Source organism: Dromiciops gliroides, chromosome 1 (genome assembly GCF_019393635.1).
Source record: "Dromiciops gliroides isolate mDroGli1 chromosome 1, mDroGli1.pri, whole genome shotgun sequence".
Taxonomy (NCBI): domain Eukaryota; kingdom Metazoa; phylum Chordata; class Mammalia; order Microbiotheria; family Microbiotheriidae; genus Dromiciops; species Dromiciops gliroides.
In genome coordinates this window covers 315845521-315865169 of record NC_057861.1, presented here as the reverse complement: position 1 = coordinate 315865169, position 19649 = coordinate 315845521, and the positions used below count along the sequence as shown (strand labels likewise).

Here is a 19649-nt window from a genome sequence, read left to right as displayed (position 1 = left end):
TTTTAGTGAGGCAATTGGGGTTAAGTGACTTGCCCAGGGTCACACAGCTAGCAAGTGTCAAGTGCCCGAGACCAGATTTGAACTCAGGTACTCCTGACTCCAGGGCCATTGCTCTATCCACTGCGCCATCTAGCTGCCCCTAGAATTAAATTTTAAAGATAAATGTGAAATTCTATACTTAGGTTCAAAAAGCAATCTCCTAAGTACAAGAATGGAAGAGACAAAAAAAAAAAAAGAATGGAAGAGGCACAACTAAATGATAGTTTATGTGAAGAAAAAGATCTGTAGGTTTTAGTAGACTGCAAGCTAAATGAGTTTGAAATATTCTTTTTTTTTTTTTTAACCATTGCTCCATCTTTTCAAATGGCATACTGGCATTCTTTGTCATTTTTAGCTTGTGATACACAGAGAACAAGTTAGACACTGGCTTTCACTAATAAGCTTAGGAAAATTGAACAAATTTTATTTATACTTATACACACACACACAGAGGCAAGAAAACATGCTAAGCGATACTACCACTTTCTACAATTTGAAGATATAAAATTTATTTTCTTTCCTATATATGTAGAGAAAAAAGCTTGACATAATTTCTGAAACATACTATTTTCACTGAATTTAGAACCAGAAAGGACCTTAGAGAGCACCTAATCCAACCTCCTCTTTTTATAGAGAACAGCCCAGACATATTAAGTGGTCTCCCTAGAGGCACACAGATCCTAGGTAAAAGGTGAACTCAGATCTGACCAAATCCAAATCGGAGGCAGTTTCTAAAACACCATTCTGAGTTTCTATTAACTAAACTTAAAGGACTTATCATTGAATTAGGAAGTAAAATAGGTGGGTAATGAATGGAACTTCCTATGGCAGGTCTATTATAGGCAATGATGTAGTCACTACAATCAAATGACCAGACAAAATGGCTGTGTAGCAGAGTCCAACATTCTCCCACAACTACTCCACAAAAACCTAGCAAGGGCACTAGGACAAATTCTGCTCAGGAAATAAAAAGGAAAATGATTTATTGCCATTTCCAGCCCAAACAGGCCTAAAGGAAAGAGGCCTGAGGACAAGGAAAACAGGGCCAGCTCAGCTCCTCATGCAGTGCCTGAAGCACAAAGACTGAAATGGAATAGTCAGATGCACACTCGGTACAGAATCCAGCACTGATGGGCCTAACGTTGCACAGGGAGCAGGGAAAAGTGGCACCAAGCAGCTCCATCAGTGCAATAACGCTATCAGGGTTGCAGGGAGGGGAGGTAGTCCAGGGCAGGTAGTAGTCACAGGACCTGAGGCAAAGATCAAGAACAGAAGTGAGAAACAACTGTGTAGCTAAGCTCCTGGAAAGGTCAAGTCTCAGATATCGCCCCTAGCACAGTCTGACACCTGCAGTGGAAAAATCAGGGAAGGAGTCCATCCCTCTGAACTTCCCAGCTAGTTGAGTGTGACTGGGGCCAGCAACAGTTTACTAGAGCTCCAACCAGAAGCAGTCACAAAGTTGTTTTCTCAAGATCAAAACTGGAGTTGGGAGCTTGCAAAGTTCAAACCAGAAAAGCAGCAATCATACTTGGCTCAGATAGCTCTGAGTGTACTAAAAGTTTGCAGGTCCATATCTTAAGCCCCTACTGAAATCCTTGAAGAATATAATACTCAATATCCCCCCAAAAGCAGCAGCAAGGCTCAAGAGAATACAAAAGAGATGCAAGCAAGGCTCAGATGCTCCTTCTCTGAAAGTTCACAGAGATTGGCCCTAAAACAAATTCTCAATTAGGAAAATAACTGTGGAGGAATGAATAAACAACAACAACAACAACAAAAAAAGAATCCCATCATAAAAAGCTACTATGGTGACATAGATAGGTGCCCAAGACACAAATCCAAAAGAATAAAATTATTCCAAAACATGTATAAGGAAGATCTAAAAGAAAAGCACAACTTGGACACAATTCCCCCCAGAATTCCTGGAAGAAATGAAGCAAGAATTTAAAAAGAGAGAGAGCTGAAAAATTATTTAATAAGTAAAATAAAAGTGGTAGAAAGAACTGGAAAAAAAATGAGAGCAATGCACTAAAGACTTAGAAAGAGAATTATAACAGTACAAGAGTAGACAAACAATAAGACTATGAAAATTAAAATGGATCAAATAGAAGTTAAATAATTATGAGACAATAACTATGAGAAAAATATTAAAACCAAGTGAAAAAGACGGAAAAGGCTAAAGAAAACATGTTATCTCATGACAGAAACAAATGAACTGGGAAACGGGTCAAGAAGGGAAAATTTAAAATCACTGAACTACCTGAAAGACATGACCAAAAAAACCAAAATCACATTTCAAGAAATAATAAAAGAAAATTGCCTGTATCTCTTAAAAATAAAGGACAAGGGGGCAGCTAGGTGGCGCAGTGGATAAAGCACCAGCCCTGAATTCAGGAGGATCTGGGTTCAAATCCGGCCTCAGACACTTGATACTTACTAGCTGTGTGACCATGGGCAAGTCACTTAAACCTCATTGCCCCACCAAAAAACAAACAAACAAACAAACAAACAAACAAAGGACAAGGTGAAAATAGAAAGAATACACCAGTCACCTCCTGAAACCCCTAAAGGAAAATTCCCAAGAATGTCATAGTAAAAAAATCAAGATCTTCCTAGTCAAAGAAAAAATACTGAAAGCTGCAAGGAGAAAAAAGAATCACAACAAAGGAAGCACAGTCAGAAAAATGCAAAAGGAATAAGTTTAAAACCAATAACAACTTCCTCAAAAAATTAAATATAATATCTACAAGGGGGGAAATAAACCTTATATGAAATAGAGAATTTCCAAGCATTCCTGATGAAAACAACAGAGCTGAGTACAAACTTTGAGATTGAAACATAGGAGTCAAGAAACATAAAAAGGTAAATATTAGTGAGCAATCAGAACAGATTAAACAAGAGTGAAGAGTCAACTGGATCATTCAATGGATGAATTGAATGGAATCCTGGAGTGAGGAAGACCTGAGTTTAAATCCAGCCTCAGACACTTACTAGCTCTGTGACCCTGGGCAAGTCATTAAACCTCTGTTTGCCTTAACCCACCAGAAAAGGAAATGGCAAACCACTCCAGTATCTTTGCCAAGAAAACCCCATGGATGGTATGGTCCACAGGGTCACAGAGTAAGACATGACAATGACTGAACAACAAACAAGGGTGGGAATGATTGAACAACAAACAAGGGTGAAGTAATTACATTCAAATAAGAAAGGTGACACAAATGTCTGCTCAGAACCCTATCATCAAGAGTCATGGAGACAGTTAAATCAGACAGAGGGCCTAGAAGTGGTTTGATTACATTTTGATGAACTTAAAAGAATAATGGAAAGGGAAAGGAAAAAGTTATAAACCAGGGAGGAAAGTGGGGGAGAAAGTAAATGAAAAATTATCTCACATAATTGAAGTGTTCAAGCTGAAGATTATTCAAATAAAGAGGGAGAGATAGAGGAGTAGGCAACACCAGAACTTCATTTTCATCTGAATTGGTCAAAAGAGAGTAGAACATACACACACATGCACAAATTCATGCAAGTGTGCATGCACATACACACATGTGAATGTATATGCTCAAACACCCACAAAACTGTATGCAGAAATAAATTCATTTAACAGGAAATCAGGAGAGGGAGGAGGAAGGAATACTGAGCACACTCTTGATCACCACCCTTTCCTTCTTTGTAAAGAAGGGTGAGAAGCAAAGAGAGGGAAAATATAGGAGAATAAGATGGAGGTTAAATACACAATTAATGATCGAAATTATGAATGTGAAAGATGGGGTGGGGTGGGGGTGGATCTTTGTAACAAGTTTCTGTGATAAACATCTAATTTCCAAGATATATAGGAGCTGATTCAAATCTATAAGAGCCATTCTCTAGTTGATAAATGGCCAAAGAATATGAACAAGCTGTTTTCAAAGGAAGAAATCCAAGCCTTCAATATCCACACAAAAATTGTTCCAAATCACTAATAATTTAGGAAATGCACATTAAAGCAACTCGGGTTACACCTTGCACCAATCAGATTAACAAAGCTGACAAAAACATTACATCTTATGTTGAGTAACCTATGAGAAAGCAGGCAGATTAATGTGCTGCTGGTGGAGCTGGAAAAGTTAATAAACTACCTATATCCTTTGACCTAGTGATACACCAAAAAGATCAAAGAAAGGGGGAAAGGACTCATGTATAGAAGTTTTTATAAAAGCCCATCAATTGGGGAATGGCTAAACAAATTAAAGCATATGCATATAAAGGAATACATTGTGCTATAAGAAATGATAAAAAAAGATAAATTCAGAGACCTGGGGAAGCTCATATGAACTGATTCAGAAATATGCAGAACCAGGAGAAAAATGTCTATAATAACAAGAACATTATAAAGACAAATAACTTTGAAAGAAAATCAAGCAATATGATAAATGCAATGACCACCCACAATTCTATGATGAAGCAAGCCAACCACCTTTTGACATAAGTCAAATGAGACATATATTTTTTGGAAATGAATTAAAATCCCAATAAGTTTATCAATATTAATTGGGTATTCATAGTATAAAAAGAAAATTATTAGACACTATGGGAGATAAAAAAGAAAAGGAATATTTCATGTACTAAGAAAGTTTTAAAATCTAATGATGGTATTATTTGAAAATGTTTTATGAATGAACAATTTTTGGCAATAAAGATAAATATGTGACAATCTATACTTGTTCACTGATAAATTTAAGACCTAGCTAAGGCTAGCAACTCCATGGCTAGAAATGATTCATTCACAAATGTTCTTACCTCTGCTATCCTCTGAAATGATCAAAAGGGCATCCAGTGAAGCCTAAACAATATACTAACCTAGATACTTCAATGTGTTCAAAGAGGACAGGGACGGATATACAATAGCACAAATATTTCTGGACTATCATCCAACAGTGATATTCGGCCATGGGTTAATAAGTATTTTGATGACAGATTCTAAGACAAATAACCTCACCCAAAGAGAAATTGCTTAAAAAAAAAAGTACATCGGATTAGCAATGATTGAGATCAGAATTATTATGGCAAAGTATCTGATTTTTAATCTTCAAATAATCTATTCTCTCCACAGTTCTTTTCTTTACAAATGACAAAAGATACTGGATCAACAGCACAAATGATGACTTGACTAAATAAATACTGAGTGGAAATCATATGCCAAATTTAGTCAAAATATTAGTTTAACTTTTTTTTTACTCCACTGAACCATCTAATCTGTTGGCTGGATTGACTATTTGTACATTGTACAGACACAATTAGAATGTTATCGGGCTAACACAAAAAAGAATATTGTGGATATATTGCTTTGAAAGGGACAAAATAAAAGCACTATATCCGGTTCTATAAACTATAAGATGCTACCAATTCATCGTTTTGAGAATACAAAGAAAACATAAACAAATCCTGATGATCAGAACTTACAAGAGCGGGATGTCAATGATTAACTTGATTAAGCAGCAAAGCAGTTCTTCTATGAGATCTTCGGAGTCAGCTTCTGGTAAGATACATCAAAGGTTCATCAGAAAACAGAATACAGGCATTTCTCATCTCAAAGTCAGATTACTCTTCATTCAAATACAAAATAAGAGCTATCATTACCAGATATGTGTTCACCCTTTAATGAAACCCAAATTATGAACCTAATTTAAAGACCTGTGATGATCAACCTCTGGTTCAGTGTCATAAATTAAACCACTTGGATTCTCCAAAACTTTTAGTGACTTTTTTTCTGAATGGACATATCTAAATATATGTAGATTTTGTTTTAAAAGCACTCTGCCTCGCCCTGAATAGCACTTGGAAAGTAGTTTTTTGAGGAGAAAATGACTAGAATTTTGCTGTACAGGAATGATGCAGTAAAAAAGTTGGGTCAAAGAAAGAATTATAAGAAGTATGCAGTACAAAAGATGGGTCAAACACAGAAGAGGACCTAGCTTAATTTAGCAGATAAGAAAGAGGAAAAGCAACATATACTCCTAAGATGACAGGGAAAACAGTCAATAAACACATTTTTGACAGAAAAGTCTCTACCAAACTGCCCAATTTAAACCACATGAGTTAACAACCTACTCCTAAGTTGATTTGTTATAAATGTCACCCTCTGGCTCACCCTCCCAAATGCAGTGACCCAGATCTGAGTAGTAACATTTAAAAATCACTCACTGACTCCCTCAAGAGGATTTCAAACCAAATAACTCAGCCAGTTTAATAACATCCCACTAGTCAGCAAAGCAGCCAGAATGGCTTGTTTATCACCAAAGGTGAAAGAACAGACTCTGGAAACCCAAAGACTTTGCCTGACTGAGTCTTTTCTCCCAAGAGGGAAAAAAATCCTGATTTTAAACATAAAAATGGTGGCAAGGATTCCCTACTCTGTATTCCAAGCTCCACTCTAAAGCATGACCTCACCTCCTCATGAACAAAGTTTACAGCTGAGTCAATTAAGCATTGCAACCACAGCTTTATTGCCACTTTCCAAAAAAATGATGATGATGAAAAATAGATTTAGTGCAAATGAAATGTGGCATTTCAAGGCCAAAAATATAACAGCAGTTCATGTCAGGAATGAGCACTTTCCAAATGAAATTATTAAGGGTTTGCATTTGCTAAAAGAACATTCCTTCAAAAGGCCACATCCAAGTTTTTCCTCTTATTTGGGGGCAGATAAGAGGTAGAGTCCGATTTCTATGTAAAGAGTTTCAATGCTGAATGTTTCTTGGATTTACAGGGAAGCACAAGTAACTTGGGTCACTCAAGACATACAAAATACCATTATTTTCAAAGGAACTTTCAGAGCTTTCATGCAAGGCTAAATAAATATGTCTTCCTTGGTTCTAAGAAAGGAAACATGGTACAGTGGATAGAGCACTAGACTTGGAGTAAGAAAGACCAGGACTTAAGTCTTACCTCAGACATTTACTAGCTGAATGACCCCTGGGAAAATCACTCAACCTCTCCAAGCCTACAATAGAGTTCAGGTCCAAAATCCTCTTGGACTTTTTCAATTTTCATACGCTTAACTCAATACATTTGAATTTACAGGGGAAGTAAGTAAGTAGGTAAGAATATACAGGGTAAGGAAGATTCAGCTCCCTGGGTCAGTACACAGCTCTAAAGGGGCCAAAGTTGAGCTCTGATAAGACAACAGAACAGGGACAGTTAGGTAACGCAGTGGAAAGAGCACCGGCCCTGGAGTCAGGAGGATCTGAGTTCAAATTCGGCCTCAGACACAACTTACTAGCTGTGTGACCCTGGGCAAGTCACTTAACCCTAATTGCCTCACCAAAAGGAAAAAAAAAGGCAACAGAACAATTAGCTTTACAAGAGATAATTATTCTAAAGACAAAATGCTCCCAATCTAAGCCCAGCTGTCTCAGAAAGTATGTTGGTTAAAAGTATATGAATGGGGGCAGCTAGGTGGTGCAGTGGATAGAGCACCGGCCCTGGAGTCAGGAGTACCTGAGTTCAAATCTGGCCTCAGACACTTAACATTTACTAGCTGTGTGACCCTGGGCAAGTCACTTAACCCCAACTGCCTCACTTAAAAAAAACAACAACATATGGATGAGGGGCAGGTAGGTGGCACAGTGGATAGAGCACCGGCCCTGGATTCAGGAGGACCTGAGTTCAAATCCAGCCTCAGACACTTAACAATTACTAGCTGCATGACCCTGGGCAAGTCACTTAACCCCAACTGCCACACACACACACACACACACACACACACAGCATATGGATGGGGGAGGCAGCTAGGTGGCACAGTGGATAAAGCACTGGCCCTGGATTCAAGAGGACCTGAGTTCAAATCCAGCCTCAGACACTTGATACTTACTAGCTGTGTGACCCCAGGCAAATCACTTAACCCTCATTGCCCCACAAAAAAGAAAGAAAGAAAGAAAGAAAGAAAGAAAGAAAGAAAGAAAGAAAGAAAGGAAGGAAGGAAGGAAGGAAGGAAGGAAGGAAGGAAGGAAGGAAGGAAGGAAGGAAGGAAGGAAGGAAGGAAGGAAGGAAGGAAGGAAGGAAGGAAGGAAGGAAGGAAGGAAGGAAGGAAGGAAGGAAGGAAGGAAGAAAGAAAGAAAGAAAGAAAGAAAGAAAGAAAGAAAGAAAGAAAGAAAGAAAGAAAGAAAGAAAGAAAGAAAGAAAGAAAGAAAAGAAAAGAAAAGAAAAGAAAAGAAAAGAAAAAAGTACATAGATGACTCAGGACAAGCCCATGGCCACTATCAGAAAAAGGAAATCAAAGGGCACAACATTATCATTATATCTGAAGGATAGTTGATTTTATTTTCATGAAGGAAAATTGAACCAGTATCAAGAGCTGAACCTATGATCTAATTCCTCAAAGAACAGATGGTTGTGGTTTCACAATACTCAAGATTAAATTACTGAAACTATTCAATCCACATTCACTAGATATGCTTATTTGCAAGTTCAGTAGGCACCTCAAAATCAATGTGTCCAAAAAATAGTTTATAATCTTTCCCCACTTTCCTCCAAACTTCCCTATTTTCATCAAGGGCACAACACTCCTTCCAGTTATCAAGGTTCATAGCCTCATAGTCATCCTCAACTTTTTACTCTTTCTCACCCAATATATTCAATTGGTTGCTAAGTATTGTCATTTCTGCCTCCACAACACACATCTCTCCCCTTCTCTTCCCTCACAAGTCCATGACCACAAGAAATTTCATAGTCACTACTCTGTGTGCAGGTAGCCAAACAACAATGAAATATCAGTGTGATGCAATGGTGAGAGTTTCTTTTCTTGAACCAAAAGGCATGGATGGGTTCAAATCCTAGTTCTGCTCTAAGAAGCAGCACAGTGTAGTAGATAGAGTGTTAAACTTCAAGTCAGGGGGCAGCTAGGTGGTGCAGTGGATAAAGCACTGGCCCTGGATTCAGGAGGACCTGAGTTCAAATCCCGCCTCAGACACTTGACACTTACTAACTGTGTGACCCTGGGTTAAAACCCCTTCAAGTCAGGAAAACCAGTTCAAAATCCTGAGCAAATTACTTCACCTCTCTAGGCATCAGTTTTCTCATCTGTAAAATGAGCAAGCGGGGGTGAGAAGGTGTATGATTGCAGTGGTTCTGTGAACTTGGATGTGAAAAAATTTACATGCTTATTTTCATTAACCTCTAACTGAAACTTAATTTATTTATTTATTTATTAATTTATTTATTCCTTTAATTATTCAAAGATATTCTTCTAAAAAAGGGTCCTTAGACTTCACTGAACTGCCAAAGGGGTCCATGACATGGAAAGGGTGAAGAATTCTCAGGCTAGACTGTCTCTAAGGCCCCTTTTAGCTCCAAACCTATGATTCTATAATCCTGTGGCACCCCTTCCTTTGGGCAGAGAAGCAGAAATTACCAAAAAGGTGAGAAGAAAAAGAAAATGAGAAAGGCAGCCAGAGGAAATAAGCATGTGATGATTTAAGTCAGGCTACACGAAGTAATTAAAAAGAGCATTAAAAGAGAATGAGCTAATTGTTATTTTCTTTAAATTTGCATTCTGAAAGTCAAACTGCCAGTTACTCACTATTGCCCATTACTACATAGTGCCAAGTGTAAGCACTGAAAAACACACCAAGAAATGACAGAACTACATTCCAAAAAATGTTAATAGAGTGCCTGACAAGCTCAGAGCACAACTTAATTTTCTTGAAATTAAAACCAAACAGATAGCTGGCTGATTTTCACTATAAACCTGTATTCAGAAAATCATGGTACTGTGTACTATGTTATTGCCAATTTTAATAATAAAGTTAAGACTAAGTTATTTTAAAACATTTAATTTTAAGTTAATTTTTGTCCAAATATGTATACAAATTATTCTTTGAAAAAGTTATAGCATATTTAAAAATACCTCTGGAAATAAAATTGATTTGATGTAGACCTGGGTTCTATGACAACAACAAAAAAATACACCAACTACAAAACCAAGTTTAACTACTTTTGTTGTTATTTTGGAAAAAGTGATCCATGATTTAAATATTACAGTTCATTACACTTTAACTAAAATCCCATTAGTCGTATATAAGGGAATTGATTTCATAAGACAGATTAATTATACTATCGAGTTATTTTCTTTTTTAAATTAATATCTATTTTTGAAATTTTGTTTTAATTCAATTTAATTTTATTCAGTTATGAATTTTCTCCCTCCTTTCTCCCCTTCCCCATACATTTTAAAGGTAAGAAATATGATTAAAGTGTATATTCTTGCAAAAAAAAAAAATTCCAGCAAAAGAAAACAATAGGAGGGAGAAAGAAAATAAGAAAGGAAGGAAATAAAGGAGGGAAGTATAACAATTGGAATGACACCCCCTGCTGGAGACTTACTGTAGAAAAGCTCCAGCATCAGGAGAAGGCCTCTGAGGGCAAGCCATGTGGTCAAGGTCCTTGGCATCAGGAAGTGATGTTTACTCGTGGGTATTGTCTATCAAGGCTACCAGCCAATCAACTTGAGGAGCCTCCCATTTCTGGGAGGAGGACACAAAGTAGGAAGCAGATACTGGCAGGGGGCTTTTTCCTCTTTTGGTTCCTGACCTCACCATGGCAGGTCGGATGATGGGGTCTCTTAGAAATAGCTAGATTTTTACCTTTCTCTCTGATCCTAATGCTCTTTAATAAATACTTAAATACTCTTGCTAAAGCTTATAATTTATTGCTGACCACTCATTAGATTTTAGATAGTATAGCTAGAGTTTTAGCCCCTTACAGAAGGGACAGGAGGGAGGGAGGGAGGGAGGAAGGGAAGAAGGGAGGAAGGGACGGAGGAAGGAAGGAAGGAAGGAAGGGACGGAGGAAGGAAGGAAGGAAGGAAGGGACGGAGGAAGGAAGGAAGGGACGGAGGAAAGAAGGAAGGGACGGAGGAAGGAAGGAAACATGCATTGATCTATGCCCTAAGTCCATCAGCCCTTCATCTAAAGATAGAAAGCATGCTTCATCATGAGTACATTGAATTGTGGTTGGTCATTGTGTTGAACCTAAGTCTTTCAAAGTTTATCATTTTTACAATATTGTTGTTATTGTGGAAACTGTTCTCCTGATTTTGCTCATATCACTTTGCATCAGTTCAAACAAGTCCTCCCAGGTTTTTCTGAAAACATCCCCTTCATCATTTCTTATTGTACAATAGTATTCCAGCATATTCATATGCCTTACATAAAATGTTCAGCCATTCCTGAATTTGATAGGCAATGCTTTGGTTTCCAAGTCTTTGCTACCACAAAACAAGCTGCTAGAAACATTTTCTATACATATGGGACATTTTCCTTTCTTTGATCTCTGGTGTAGCTGAACCAGTTCACAGCTTATAAAGTTATATTTCAAGTGTTACTTTTGTATCTTCCCTTTTCTAACACTGTGCAATAATACTCCTTCAGGTATATTGCACCTAAGTTTCCTTCCAACCCCAAATCTATAATTCTACCATCCTATGAAGCTTTTTCATTGGGCAAGGAAGCAAACATTACCCAAAAAAAAGTGAGAGAGAAAAAGGAAAAAATAGAAAGGAAATGGGAGAAACAGTCAGGGGAAATAATTATGTGCCGATTATATGAATAATTAATAAATTATTGTGGAAATGAATTAAATTACATTTCTCACAATAAAACTCTAAATTTATGTCTTCTGTAATTCTTTTTGTAAACTTTTTCAGTATGAACATTTTTTAAAAGTAGCCAAACAAAGGCAAAGTCCTGCCATGAAGGCCATTAAGAACTTTGAAGCTATCATCTCATTTCTCACTTTCTCTTTAATGTCAAACTCTTGAAAACAGAGTCCACATCCAATGTTTCCACTTCCTCACATCTAGGAAGGGTTTACCCTCAACCATTTGCAATCTGGTTTCTATCATTACCACTTAACTTTGGAGGCTCCTCTACCCAAAGTCAACAAATGACCCTTTGTGGCAAATGTCAAGTGCCTTTTTCTCCGTTTTTATTATCTTCCTTGACCTCTCTTCAGTATTTGACATTCATTCCTTCTGGATACCTTCTCTCTTGACTTCCAAGAGGCCACACATTCCCCTGGTTCTCCTCCTACCCCTTGAATTGCACCTTCCCTGATTCCTCATTTACTTCCCAACCTCTTAATATGGATTGTCCTCAAGAATCCATCCTTGGGAGCAGCTAGGTGGTGCAGTGGATAAAGCACTGGCCCTGGATTCAGGAGGACCTGAATTCAAATCCGGCCTCAGACACTTAACACTTACTAGCTGTGTGACCCTGGGCAAGTCACTTAACCTTCATTGCCCTGCCAAAAAAAAATCTATCCTTAGTCCACTTTCCACTGTTTATCATGTCTACCTTCATAATCTCATTCACTACCACAATATCAACTATCACTTTCATGCAAATAACTCCCCAAAATATACCTTCAAACCTAACCTGAGTTCCAGAACTAAATCTATTATCTCCACCTGAATGTCACAAATGCCTCAAACATGCCCAAAGGGCTATACTGTGCACACCCTTTGATCCAGCAATACCACTGCTAGGTTTATATCCCAAAGACAGCCCCAAAAATGAAGAAAAGACCTATTTGTACAAAAATATTTATAGCAGCTCTTTTTGTGGTGGCTAAGAATTGGAAATCAAAGGAATGTCCATCAATTGAGGAATGACTAAACAAGCTGTGGTATATGATGGTGATGGAATATTATTGTGCTATAAGAAATGACAAAAAGGATGATTTCAGAAAGACCTGGAAAGACTTGTATGAACTGATGTATAGTGAAGAGAGCAGAACCAAGAGAACGTTATGCAGTGACAGCAATATTGTTTGATGAAGAAATGTGAATGACTTAACTATTCTCAGCAATACAATGATCCAAGACAATCCCAAAGGACTAATGATGAAACGTACTATCTACCTCCAAAGAAAGAAGTGATATTGATGGAACACAGACTGAAGCACGCTATCTTTCACTTTCTTTAATTTTTTTTCTTTTACTCAAGTTTTCTTATACAAAATGACTAATATGGTAATTTTTTCCATAATTGTACATGTATATCCTATATCTGATTGCTTACCACCTCAAGGGCTTCCAAAGGTTTGTCATGCTGAGGTAGGAGTGGGAATAAGCTCCCACTCTCTATAAAATGCTCCAATAGCATGCATCTCAGACTCTGACAACCGAAGCCCAACTCCTTGCCTTCTCGTGGTGGAACTGTTTCCACTAACAGGAAAAGGGGTGAAGGCGAGTCACTGGTGCCTTAAAACCAGTCACTTCGGGCAGGTGGGACTCATTAGCTTTGGCAGGCAACCCGCCTAGGGGAAGGAAACCCTGATTTTAAGCCTCTGCTGCCTTGAGGCTATACCCATATATGGGAAGGCTTCAGGAGTTTACCCCAGGAAAAATCAGGAGCTGGAGTCCCTTAAGCAGTTGGATGTTGGACATCACATCCCTCTGGCAACTCCTGCAGCGGCACTGGTGCCAAACTGTATTGGCTCTGCCACTCCTTTGGATCCACCAGTGTCGCGGAGAGGGAAAACCTGCTGCATAGGCAACAACTTATTTTCCATATTGATCCACCCAAGCCAGCGCCCTGGAGAGGACACTCCAGCTACTCCTCATGGGGTAGATACAACACAGGATGCAGCAGTTACCGGTTATAAGTCACTCAGGAGCTGAGGCTCCCTTATCGGACTGCACAGCCGCACTGTGGCCTGTGGCTCTTCAAGGTGCTGATCCGTGGTCGTCCACGACTGGTGGAGGCCTACTACTACTACCACCTCAAGGAAAGGGGAGAGGAGGGAGGGAAGGAGGGATAAAAATTGGAACCCCAAACTATAAATAAAAATACTCAAAAAATAAATGAATGAATGAATAAACAGATGAATGGATGGAGAGCCAAATAAATATATAAATAAATGGATGGACAAGTGGATAAATAAAGAGGGGGGGAAGTAAATAAATAAATAAATATCTCAAACTTGACATGTTCAAACGAAGAATATTATATTTCTCCCTTAAATGGGCTCCTCCTTTTGACTTCATTATTTCTGTCAATGGCATCTGCTGTCCCATGCTCTCTCCCTAATCTCCTGTATTCAAATAGTTACTGAGCCCTGCTGATTCTATCTACATAATATCTCTCTGTTCAGTTCCCTCCCACTAAGGGCCTTAATCTTATCTATCTCTGCTAACACAATACCCTCTAAAAAGGTTTTCTCTCCCTTCCCAAATCATTTTTCACACAGCTTCCAAACTAATCTTACAGGTGTGGGATTCATTCCTTCCCTTCGCACTGAATACAACTGTTGTATCAGTATTCCTATATATAAGCATGTTCATGTTACTTTTATCCTCCAAACCCTCCAAAGGCTACTTATTATCTATAAATTAAATTTCAAACTCCTTCACCTGACCTTCCAGGATTCATAATTGTGCTACCCTAACTGTCCAGCCTTATCTCTTATTTTCTATGCCCTATAATCCACATTCCAGCCAAACTGAATGACTAACCATCCCTTCTACTACCCTCATACCTTCTTACCTCCATGTCCAACTTGCTGAATTACTGCTGATCCTTTAATGCCCAACTGAAATGCCACTTCCATGAAGCCTTCCTTGATCCTTAACCTTAGCTGATAATCATCTTAGGCAAACAGACTATACACAGCACTTAGTTTGTGCCTCTTGTGCAATTATTTTATTAATATTTCTATGTCATGTTTTCCTATTGGGCTATAAGTTTCATAAAGTAAGGGATCTTGTTCCATTTAATCTTTGTATTTTTTCCAGCACTTTAAAAACTCAAGTATAGTAACATATCCATCAAACTTTCTATTTATCATTGCTGCTTCCTGACCAACCATTCTCATAGTCCTCATCTTATGCTCAGCAGTGCAGAAATTGACTAGTAAAATGCAGCACTGCCCTGGCCAGCATCAGACTTCTGGAAATCACTGGGGATCAGAACTAGAGTAGATAGAAAGTAACAGCAGAAAGTGACCTTGGGAAGCAGGTACCATAACTCCTCTCTAATGTTTCATTCATAGTATCACTACAGGTCAACTGATTTTCTCAGATTCTGTCATTATTCCTAAATTACTAACTATATTGTTTCATACATACTTTCCCAGCTTAGATTCAAAACAGAAGTAGTATCCATGGAACTTGACTAGTCACAAGGGGGATGCTCAGTACGAGGGATGAGTGGATGTTAGACTTCAAAATCATGTCTTCTTGGTCACAGACTATTTACTGTCTTCTCTACCTCCAACAACCCCGACTCTGCTCCTATTCCCTTATCCCATAGGGCCCTGAGTCCCTCATCTCTGGCTGCTTCCATTACCAAATAGAGATATTGCTGACACAACAACTGAAAATCTAGGCTCATCTTAATATATGTTGTTGTTGTTTTTCAGTCCAACTCTTCATGACTCCATTGGGAGAGGGGGGGGGGCGGGGTGGCAATGATACTGGAATGGTTTGGCATTTTCTTCTCCAGCTCATTTTACAGATGAGGGAGGAGACTGAGGCAAACAGGGTTAAGTGACTTACTTGCTCAGGATCACACAGCTAGTGAGTGTCTGAGTCCAGATATAAACTCACAAAGATGAATATTCTTGACTCCTGGCCCAGCACTGTATCCACTGTGCCACCTAGCCCCCATTTAAATATATAGAACCATCTTAAAATTCCTATTTAAAAACATAAGGACTCAAGAATATATAAGATGGTGGTAGGGGTGTTGTTTTTTGGTTTTGGTTAAGATCTACGTCACAACACTATTGACCCAAGAACAATTAATATTTCAATACACATAATAATTTTAAACTGAAAAAAAATCAGTGTTAGTAAGGAAGGTTATACTAGAACATGATTTAAATATTATCATTAGATTTATGTCAAAGGATAGTTATATGGGTGAGATTATACCAATGCCTTTTTACAATATTAACTTTTCTTTGATATGGTTTCCAAAGGCATACCTTACGTGGAATTCCATGGTACACAAAATGTTTAAACAAAGACGAGACTGTAACACAACAGGAAAAGCCCTAGCTGGAGTCAGAGCCTACTTTTGATTCTCATTACCTGTGTGACCTTGGGCAAGTCAATTAACTTCCCTTGGCCTCAGTTTCCCCATCTGTAAATTTCAGGAGCAGAACTACATAATGAAGTAAGGGAAGGGAATAAGCACTAATATAAGTCCCTAGTACGTGCCAGGAACTGTGCAAAGTGCTTTTTACAAATATTATCTCATTTTTTACCTATCTTCTAAACTTTCCTTTAGTTCTAAATCTATGGCCCTATATGTCATGAGACTGATGTTTTTTAAACAAACTCCCTAAAAAGTGTCAACGTATCCCTTAGGATTTAACAGCCTATTCTTTGAGCTAAGTCAAAATAAATGGACCAGTTGTTTTTAAAGTTTTGTATGAACAGTATAAATTCACTAAAATACATTTAACCAGGATCACAGATCCTCAGCAAAAGCATAACAATATAGTAACCACTACCATAAACACCTGGGTGTGAGTCCATTTTCACCAAGTTCTCGCTTCTCACACATCACTAAAGCTTGGTATTTTCTAAGGCGTGAAAAGTCTGAACTGAGTACTACGCTGGCAAGAGAAGGTAGGGAAGAGAAGGCAAAAGCACCTCCAGAAGAACTTATTTGCCCTAGAGGATCAGGTTCACAGAACTTCTTTAAAATCATGAGGCAGAAGGTTCTTGAAGAAATGTCTGGTGACCCTCTAGAGTACTCTTCCTAAACTATCTCACTGCACTCAGGAGATATGACTTAGTCTCCCATGAGTGCTCTGCACGAGCTATCCAATGCACCGTCAGCTCTGAAATTATTCTATCTTCATATTCCTGCAATTCTGAACTCAGAAAACTCATTCCATGTTCAACTTTCCTGAATTTTCTATGATACAGTAGAATAATGGCCAAGCAAGTTGCAGGCCCATATTAATTGAGACTGTTTCCCAAAGTCTTCTCAAACATTACTGTCAGAGCCCAGCCTGGGAAAGGTGTTTGAGGTAAGGAAGGTCCCTACCAGGAATTGTTTTTTCTAATTGTACCAGATGACAGTCCTTCATATTGAATAGCCACTTAACCACAAGAGCCTTGATCCTTTTCACTGGTCAGACTACTGGTGCTAAATTGAACTGTGTAGAGTACTTGCAGCCAACATTAAGTGTCAAAATACAACTACTAGGAGAGAAACTCTGCCTTCTTCTACATAATTTCCAAGTGATTAAAATAAAACCTAGCATTAATACACAGATAATAATGATAATGGATAGGAATAAGAGACGGTGATAGCAGTGTTGGTGCTGGTATTAGATATGGAAAAACAAGAAGAGAAAGAAACCAGGGCTATTTTCTTCTTAACCTACCTCCAGATTAGATCCAAGCTCCCACTACTCAAAGTGATTCTAAATTGGATCTTCAGAAGATTGAAAGAAATATTTAATCCCAAATTATCTATTAGAAGTACTCACTACAGGGGCAGCTAGGTGGCGCAGTGGATAAAGCACTGGCCTTGGATTCAGGAGGACCTCAGTTCAAATCCAGCCTCAGACACTTGACACTTACTAGCTGTGTGACCCTGGGCAAGTCACTTAACCCTCATTGCCTTGCCAAAAAAAAAAAAAGAAAAAGAAAAAGAAAAAAAAAAGTAGTCACTACAAAGGTCAAATAGCTTCCAATAAATACCAAGAACAATGGCACACTAATTTTCCTTTAGTCTACCCTCACAGTTCCCCATAAAATTTACATGGTGAATGTTAAAGAAAAATCCTCAGGTAAAGATCCTCAAGAGCTAAAATCTGCTAATAGAGCAAGAATTTATCAGAGGGGGTGGGAGAGGCAGCTAGTTGGCACAGTGGATAAAGCACTGACCCTGGATTCAGGAGGAACTGAGTTCAAATCCTGCCTCTGACACTTGACACTTACTAGCTGTGTGACCCTGGGCAAGTCACTTAAACCTCACTGCCCCACGCACATGCGCGCGCGCACACACACACACACACACACACACAAGAATTTATCAGAGTAGAAGAAACAGTCTTAAAGAAAACAATAAAGGTAGTAAGTTGTTGGTCTGTTTACAGTCTTGTTGCCCTGCAGGTCCAGGGAGACAGAGTCACCTAGAACACAACACAGAAGGGACCAAGTTGAAAGAAACTTGTTTAACAATGCTTATCTTTATAATACCAAAAAAATAAATTTTCGTTTTCTATTGCATTTGAGTATTTTTTTTGTGACCATTCTTCCCATCTCTCAGTTTTATAACCTCACTGTTATAACCTGACTTCTCACTCTCCCTTATCCCACATATTCAGTCAGTTGTCAAATTCTGTGATTTTTTTTCTCTACAATGTCTCACATTTGACCCCTTCTCTCTACTCATACAGCTACCATTTTAGCTCAGGCCCTTAACAACAAATACTAATATCGAAGGCGATTAAAACGTAATTATGGATAATGGATTTTGAATTGATTAGAGATAAAGTACATCATATGCATCTATTATGCATATTATATTACCAAGCTATCTGATACCTGGAGGAGATCAATTTGGTCAATTGTACAAATGGACTGGATAACACTGATGGGCAACTCTCATAGATGACTCTAGCAATCTAACAAAAATGTAAATTCTGGACCCACAAAGCATTGAGTTATCACAGTCACCTGCTTTGTGCTGTTCCTTATAATAATGTTATTTTGGAAAAAAGGAGAGCTATTATTTCTTTGGCATTCACAATTAGGACCAAAGCAAAGGGTAGCTTTAATAAATCAATATAAATTGTAATGCAGCATGTTGATTATGAGTTAAACATATGAAACTGACATTTGGAATATCTTAGTCATTTAAAGTCAACTACAGGGGCAGCTAGGTGGCGCAGTGGATAGAGCACCGGCCCTGGAGTCAGGAGTACCTGAGTTCAAATCCGGCCTCAGACACTTAACACTTACTAGCTGTGTGACCCTGGGCAAGTCACTTAACCCCAATTGCCTCACTAAAAAAAAAAAAAAAAAAAAAAAAAAGTAAAGTCAACTACAGTGCCACATGAATGGGGGGTAGTATTTGAGGGGGTAAATAAGAAACATTTTCTAATATTAGTTTTTATATAAAAATCACACATTTTGAATGCCAAAAAATTCCAATCTGTGTGACAGGAGAAGAGTTATTTGGAGATGAGTCACGTGTTTTGCAGAGAAGATTTTGGTGGATATAATTTTTCAAACACGGGGGTTCAATTTTCAAACCTTATCCAGCACACAAAAATCTTATTTGCAAACATACTACACTCTCCTTTTGTAATCAAAGCATCAAAAATTATATATAGTCTCCCAACTTAAATTCAAAGTTAGTACCTCTATCACAATCATTGGAAAATATTGCTTTTAAAAACGCTAATACTGTGGTATATGATGGTAATGGAATACTATTGTGTTATAAGAAATGACAAACAGGATGATTTCAGAAAGGCCTGGAAAGACTTGTATGAACTGGTGTATAGTGAAAGGAGCAGAACCAAGAGAACGTTATGCACAGTGACAGCAATATTGTTTGATGAAGAAATGTGAATGACTTAACTATTCTCAGCAATAC

General features: G+C 38.1%; 1 protein-coding gene across 1 annotated transcript in view; it reads right to left on the bottom strand.

Annotated features, from left to right (window-relative positions):
• Window positions 1–19649, bottom strand: part of DYM (dymeclin) — a 613994-nt gene that overhangs the window by 504897 nt on the left and 89448 nt on the right. Inside the window, 1 exon segment of the mRNA XM_043964852.1 lies at window positions 5485–5557. Within this exon segment, the coding sequence (XP_043820787.1) occupies window positions 5485–5557 (73 nt within the window).